The 7831-nt window shown below is 45.3% G+C and overlaps 1 protein-coding gene across 1 annotated transcript; it reads left to right on the top strand.

Annotated features, from left to right (window-relative positions):
- Positions 1-2146: 2146 nt before the first annotated feature.
- LOC143394361 (oxytocin-neurophysin 1) lies at positions 2147-2898 on the top strand. Its single transcript, XM_076848986.2, has 3 exons — positions 2147-2266; positions 2557-2758; positions 2843-2898. The coding sequence occupies exons 1-3, from the start codon at positions 2147-2149 to the stop codon at positions 2896-2898; spliced, it is 378 nt and encodes a 125-aa protein (XP_076705101.2).
- The last annotated feature ends 4933 nt before the right edge of the window (positions 2899-7831 follow it).

Raw genomic sequence — 7831 nt, 5'->3', positions numbered from 1 at the left:
ACAACCAAAAGTGCTCCCACTAGGCCCCATCTCATAAAGATCGAACCACATCCTAATAACAGCATCCTGGGGACCAATCCTTTAACATATGACCTTTTGGGAAACAACCAGATTCAAACTATAGCAGTAGTCCACTGGGATATGTCACTATTACACCTCTCCTGCTCCACTAAAATGAAACCAATGAAGGAGGATATGACTCCCCCCACCATACAACCACTCCATTCCTGTGCTAGTGATCAAAACCAGGGCCTCTCACATGTTGTGCAAAAGTTTTCTAGAACATATCCCCAATCCCCCTCAAAAATTTTTTAAATGCATAAAACAAAACATAATTTCCATCATCATAACAAAAAAAGACAGTAAGTTACAAAAGAAACCAATTACATTTATATGCAGGTGTTGATATGTTATAACACATTTTGATATTTTCCCAAATGTGATTCTTTTTTTAAAAAACATACTTTAAATTCTCTATAATCTTCCATCTATTCAATGACAACTAAGTATCACCTCAAAATGTAAAAAAAAAAAAAGTGATCTGGAGTTCAGACATGTGGCCCCCAAAGGATATGCAAATAACTGAGACAATGGGGTCAGAATTCAGGCAAGAAATAGATTCAGAACATCCATCAGAGTTGCTTAATATTAAGTGGCAAAAACACAGAGAACCAGATTTTTCAGGCAGAGCTCTCACCCATGAGTACTTCTAACCACTATGAATTAGGTTGGCTACAGGCAGAGGGAGGACTCTACCTTTGCTTTGGAATCTGGAAATAACTCAATCAAATATAGCCATAAATAAGTGTTTTTCAACAAAACATAAAACACCCTTTGCAGTGGCTCTATGAGCATTTTTTTCTTCCAATGCATTCGAGGGAAGAAAAAATGACTCTAAAGTAACCAAAGGAGAAGGAAGAGTTAGCAATAGAAACAAAGAATTTTAAAAAGAGAAAATGAGCAAGGAGCAGGGAGAACAGGGAAGTAGGAGTAGAAAGCAGTAAAACGGGGTGAGATGGAAGACGAGGGGACATTCACGACTATTTTGGGAATATGTTACACAATATTCCTTCGCTCTTGCCATTGTGAAAAGTGTCTGCCATAGATACTGTTTCCGTCATAGCCACTTTCCATCAAGTTCCCTTTTAACTAGAAGAGGGATGGGGGGAAGTGTTTCCTGAGGTAGATATAAATCCAAGCTTTTTGCTAAGATAATATTCATCAGATCATATTTTCTTACTTATCAGCTTATTTTTTGCTTATTTGTTTATTTTGCTTTCCTTTATTATACTCAGTTGATTCTGATGCCAAATGTGATTCTTTAAATCATTAGATTCCAAGCTCTAGGGGCAGCCAGAAGAGTGCCCTGATCTCCAGGTGACCATGAGTCTAAACAATCCTTAGAGACATTTGCAGTGACTTTATATGATGGGAGGTTGCCCGTCACCTGTGTTGGTGACACAGCCACAGATATTGTCAATTCCAATACAGATGGACTGTAGCCCGGCTCCTAGCTGGAGGAGAGGTTGACTTGCAGGCAGAGGTGGGAGAAAGCTGGGATCTCGCCCATGCAAGAGCTGGGGGCAGGGAAGTGGCTGTGGCTGTGTCCTGGGGTGGGGGGGGGGGTTCTGGTTATTCAGGCTTAGGAAGAGGACACCTTTACTAGGGGGTCAAGGGCTGAATGTGTGTGGACCAAGGCGTATGGATGGGGATTCTAGCCAGAGGCTGTTTCTGCTTGGAGGAGCCCTAGGGTCCACCATCCCCACCCTCACACCGTCTTTCGGGTTCTGGAAGTCTAGAAAAATAGCTCTAGGTTGGGCTGAACTCCCCACCCTCCATTATCCAATTCTTCCTTTCCCACCCTCATGGCCCAGGCTGACCCAGCCTGCCTCCTTCCTAGGACACCTCTGGCCCTCTCTCAGTTCATTAGCAAATGTGTGACATTGATGCTGGGGGTGGGGGTGGACTGGTAATGAGAGGGTTCACCCTGAGCAAACACAGCCTGACCCACAGTGACCTGCTGTGACCAGTAATGGGACTGCATTCTTAGACAGCTGCCAAGCAGGTCCAGCGCCCAAGCATAAAAAGACCAGGCATGAGAAGACTGCCACCAGCTGTGGATCCCCTTACCCAGCGTGTCCCCACCATGGCCAGCCTCAGCCTCGCCTGCTGCCTGCTGGGCCTCCTGGCTCTGACCTCTGCCTGCTACATCCAGAACTGCCCCCTGGGCGGCAAGAGGGCCGTGCTGGAGCTGGATATGCGCAAGGTGAGACACCTGACCCTCATCCTGCTATCTGCATGGCTATGCTGTGTGGCCTGGAGGCCCGACCACCTACAGGCATGACCCTCCAATCCCAGGCTTATTGGGGCCTCTGGCAGATTTCCTGTGTCCTGACCGCCGCGCATGCCAACCAGTGCCCTTAGCGACTGCCACCCCATGGAATCCGCCTGCACTCCCTGATCCCTGAATCCCAGGAATCTGCTCCTCCCACCCTGCAGGAGAGACCACCTTCTCGGTCGCCTCCCCACTCCTGCTATCCCTCTTCCTCCCCGCAGTGCCTCCCCTGCGGCCCCGGTGGCAAAGGTCGCTGCTTCGGGCCCAGCATCTGCTGCGGGGACGAGCTGGGCTGCTTCGTGGGCACAGCCGAGGCGCTGCGCTGCCAGAAGGAGAACTACCTGCCGTCGCCCTGCCAGTCGGGCCAGAAGCCCTGCGGGAGCGGGGGCCGGTGCGCATCCGCCGGCTTCTGCTGCAGCTCAGGTGAGCCCTGGGAGGCCAGCGCGGGGACCCGGGCTGGGTGGGATGCGGGGGGAAAACCGCCACTGACACCAACTCTCACTGCAGATGGCTGCCGCACAGACCCTGCTTGTGACCCCGAGGTCGCCTTCTCCCAACACTGAGCTCTGCTATCTCTGGACCCTTTCCGACTGCACCCCTAGCTCCCCTTAGCGGTTCCAAGAAGGAATGAAAATCCAGCAAACCCAGTGTGGTTGCACATGCCCATAATCTCCACTACCTGAGCACCAAAGCAGGATTCCAAATTCCAAGGCCAGTCTCAGCAATTTAATGACACCCTATTTCAAAATAAAGGACAAAAAGGACTGTGATGCAGCTCAGTGGTAGAGCAAGTGCAAGGCCCTAGGTGTAAGCCCAGTACTGCAAATAAATCAATAAAGCAGATGCCCACAACCCTCCACTCTCCTGCTGTCTGATTGTCTGAAATGGGAGGAGGCATTGGGGATGGATTCCAGCTGGGCTGGTGGAAACTCAGAAGTGACCCAACATGCTTTCACCATCCTGAAGAGAAGAGGGAAGGAGCCCACAGGGGTCCAGGAATATAAAAACAGCCCTAGCTTCCCCTCCCAGCAAGGGCTGGGACTTGCAGCAGGTTCCCAAAAACAAGGATCCAAAAGGACAGGATCCAGTCATCTGCACACAAGACAGTGTCTGAGAGGGGAACAGGGGAAGGGGAAGGGACAGTGGGGATCCAATGACTCCCAGACTCTTGGAGAGAGGCTACGTACCTACCCCTCCCTGGAGACTGAAGGAGTAGAGCTGGCCTAAGGGAGGGCACTTGGCAGGGCCGCTGAAACAGCTCACCATGTTTCAAAGAGCTGAACCCTTTCACCCAAGGAGGCCACGGGGCCAAGCTGGGGAGGCTGGGCTGGGGCACCCACAAGACTTTTGCCACACAGCTGGGTCTCACCTCAATGGCCTGACTCCTGCCCGTGTAGAATCAGAACTTGTCAGAGATGGGTACCACCTAGAGGGCCTGTAGTCCTCAGCACCCACAGCCACAGAAATGACCAGCAAGCGCAGAGGGGAAGAGCAAACTGACAGAACCCTTCCATGTATACTGCCCACCTATTCCCAGGTCAAGGACCCTTTGGGGGATCAGAGAAAAGCCCATCCCTCTCTTCCAGAACACTCCTCATTCACCTGCCCATGAAGCTGTCCATAACCTCAGAAGGCCCTGCTCACAGCCTACTCCAAAATAAGAGGAGCCCATGGTTCATTGTTAAAAGTAAAACATGCTGGGCTGGGGTTGTGGCTCAGCAGTAGAGCACTTGCCTAGCACATTCGAGGCCCTGGGTTCCATCCTCAGCACCACATAAAAATAAATAAAACAAAGGTATTGTGTCCAAATACAACTAAAAAATAAATATTAAATAACAAATAAAACATGCCTGCCAGGTGCAATGGTGCCCACCTATAATTCCAGTGACTTGGAGAACGGGGAAAGAGATTCAGAAGTTTGAAGCTCACATTAGAACTTAGTAAGACCCTCAGCAAGTCAGTGAGACCCTGTCTCAAAATAAGACAAAAGTTGGACTGGGGATGTAGCTCAGGTTCAATCCCCTGTACCCAAAATAAATAAGTAGATAAAACATGGATTTTAGGTCAGTGCTGAGCACTTGCCTAACGTGGAAGCATCTAATTCCCATCTCCAGCAAAAACAAACAAACATATAAATAAGTCTTCCCATTTCTGTGGTTTTCTCACATAGACCTTGTTCAGAAGGTCTATGCCCACACCCTACTCCAAGAGAAGCAGATCATCCATTGTCTAATAAAAATAAAACATGTTTGGTACAGTGTAGCTCACTGGTAGAGAGCTTGCCTAACACGGAGGAGGCCCTGGGTTCCATTCACAAAGCTGTAAAAACTAACCAATTACTTAAATAAACAAACTGTAACTAAATGACATTTAAATGTAAAAACCATTTCTTTGTTTTTTTTAAAACATACCAGAGAAAGTGGGTAAAACAGCAAGAAAGTACCCCAAAACCCCACCAGTAATGGAAAATTAGTTGTGGGGCTCAAAACAGAGTTGAAACACACACACACACACACACACACACACACACACACAAAATATATATATATATATATACTTTGGAGGACTGTAAGATTTTTAATTAACAATTTTTTTGTTTGTTTCTGGGAATTTAAGATTTTTTTAACAATTACAAAAATAGGCAGAACTAATTTATGCTGTAAGCAAAGAATGGAAGAAGCTATGTCACCAAAATAGGAAGCAAAAGAAATACAAGGAACAATAATGTGTGATGTTCAAAGACAGGGTGGAGACAAAAATATATACATACTATTGAAAACTTAATGTTTTAAGTTAACCAATTAATTTTTTTGGCACTGAAGACTGAAGATTGTCTATATAAATTAGACCAAGCTGGGGCTGGGGCTGGGGCTGAGTAATAAAGCACTTGCCTGGCCCTGGGTTCGATCCTCAGCATCACATAAAAATAAATAAATAAAATAAAGATATTGCATCCACCTACAACTAAAAATATATTTTAAAAAATTATACAAAACTAATCTATAGTGCTGCAGTTCTGGGGTGGCACAGTGACATGAAGGGGTGTTCCCCAACAATACAGAAGTTCCCCAACTTCTGTTTTGCTGATCACTATTTGTTGGGCTGAAAACTGGACAGATGTGTTCAAATTATAAAATCAAGCAGCCAGGAGCAGTGGCCTACACTTGTAATCCCAGCTATTCAGGACTCTGAGGCATGAGGGCTGCAAGTTTGAGACCAGCCTCAGTAATTTAGCAGTATCCTCAGCAACTTAGTAAACCTGTTACTCAAAAAAAAAAAAAAAAAACAAAAACAAAAAAAACCTGTGGCTGTATCTCAATGATAAAGTGACCTTGAATACAATCACAATTCCCAGTAACAAAAAAAATAAAAATAAATATTAAACTATGGTCATGGAATTTGTTCCCTCTTGTGTACTTGAATAAAATATTCATTCCATGTTAACAAGATTGTTATTGATAAGAGGTCTGAAAAAGATCAGAGATAGGGTTGTGGAAAACCTGTGGCCAACAGCAAACCCGACCATGATGGTTCCTGGGGCTACGAAAGCTTATTCCTCTCCTTAAACCATGTCCAGTGAGCACCAGAGAGGCTTTGTCATGGAAAGGTGACTCATAGGAGAAATGGAGGTCCTATTCAGATCAACCATAGTGATGCCTGTGACATGCACAAATAGGTATTTGAGGAAAGTTGTCAAAGTTCTAAGGCCCCATGGAAACCAGGAGTGTATCAGTCAGCTTTCACTTACTGTGACAAAATTCCTCACATCATCAACTTCCAAAGAGAAAGCTTATTTTGGCTCACACTTTTAACTGATCTCCATCTGTGATTGGTTACCCAAATGCTCTTGGAAGTCATCATGGTGGGGAGGAGAAGAAGAAGTGAAGTCATTCCCCTCATGGCCAGGAACAATGAGAGGAAGAAGAGGAGCTGGGTCCCAATATCCCCTTCAAGGACAGGTCCCAGTGAAAGGAAGAACCCCCAACAGGACCCACCCCCTCCTAAGAGTGCTAACCTAGGACTAAGTCTGTAGCACATGGGCATTTAGGGACAAATTGTAGTTTGGAGCTTGGAGTAGGGGAGAGATGACACTGTTTACAAATTGACTGTGGTTGGGAAGTTACTAAAATGAATATGTTTATCAAAGCTCACAGAAATCGACACCAAAAACAGTGAATCTTACCCTATGTAAATTTTACCTGAAAAACAAAGCAATACAAAAACAGAAAGCCAGGTGTAGTGCACTGTTTGTCGTCAGTCCCATTTATGCAAGATGAAGAGGCAAGAGGTTCACTTGAGGCCCTAGTTTTGAGACCTGCCTGGACAATGCAGTGACACCCCTTATCAAAAGAGAGAGGGCTGGGGATGTAGCTCAAGTGGTAGTGCACTCGCCTGGCATGAATGAGGCCCTGGGTTTGATCCTCAGCACCACATAAAAATAAAATAAAGATATTGTGTCCACCTAAAACTAAAAAAAATAAATATTAAAAAATAAATAAAACCTTGGATCTTTGAGAGAGAGAGAGAGAGAGAGAGAGAGAGGAGAGAAGAAAATAAAAGGAAGGGCTGGGAGTATAGCTCAGTGTGAGAGTCCTTGCCTAGCACTGGTGAGACCCTGGGTTCCATCCACAGCATCACACAAAAGAAAAGAAGAAATAGAAAAAGACCTGACAACAAAGAATGGGGCAAGTCATGTCATCCAAAGAGAAAACCAAAGAAATACAGGGGACAGATGTTGATATTGGGCAAAATATAATCAAGGAGAAAGATCATTAGGGACATGCAGGTAAAACAACAACATATCAAAAAGATATTATGAGCACCTATGTATTTAGCAATGTGCCTGAAAATACGGATCAAGCAACAAGTGAGAGAACAATGACAAAGAAAGGAAAAAAGGCTTTTTTTGATTGTTGTTGCTATTGATGGGGACAAACCCAGGGTTCACACAGTCTCGGCAGCTGCTCTACCACAGAGCAGCTGCCCCACCACCAGCCAACAATTTATTTGGAGTGTTTCAACATACACTCACAACCATCAATCTGATGAAATGAGCAAAGAGATATATATATAAGACTTCAATAACACCATTTAAAACTTTGAACTAACAAATATCTAGAAAACATACCGAAAAGCCAGACAATGTGTGATTTGGGATGGGGGACACATGAAATACAAAAATCCAACCATGGACAAGCCACCAAAGAAGGCAATTGGTACAGAACCAACACTGTACAGATGATGTTCTCGAATCTCAATGCTTAAAATTAAAGATGACAAAAGATGGCTGAAGAAAAGGCTCACGTGGCCACACTCTATACACCTATTTCAAAGAGCCCTTGGGTGAGCATGGTGATCTTCAGGATATCACCAAAGGTCAAAGGAGGAAAGCAGGACACAGAGGAAAGCATGCAGCTTTAGGTAAATAAGGGAAGGCAAGAAGTGCTTCTTTGATCTCTTCTGTTCTGGGAAGAGGACCAGGGCCTGGTGTATGCA

Source organism: Callospermophilus lateralis, chromosome 3, assembly GCF_048772815.1.
Source record: "Callospermophilus lateralis isolate mCalLat2 chromosome 3, mCalLat2.hap1, whole genome shotgun sequence".
NCBI classification, from domain to species: Eukaryota; Metazoa; Chordata; class Mammalia; order Rodentia; family Sciuridae; genus Callospermophilus; species Callospermophilus lateralis.
This window is presented reverse-complemented; position numbering and strand designations above follow the sequence as displayed.

Bases quoted from the DNA above. Each gene is read 5' to 3' on its own strand.
- LOC143394361 (XM_076848986.2), top strand. From the start codon at position 2,147: ATGGCCAGCCTCAGCCTCGCCTGCTGCCTGCTGGGCCTCCTGGCTCTG. The intron at 2,267-2,556 runs GTGAGACACCTG...TCCTCCCCGCAG, and splicing joins TGGAGCTGGATATGCGCAAG to TGCCTCCCCTGCGGCCCCGG. The intron at 2,759-2,842 runs GTGAGCCCTGGG...CTCTCACTGCAG, and splicing joins CGGCTTCTGCTGCAGCTCAG to ATGGCTGCCGCACAGACCCT.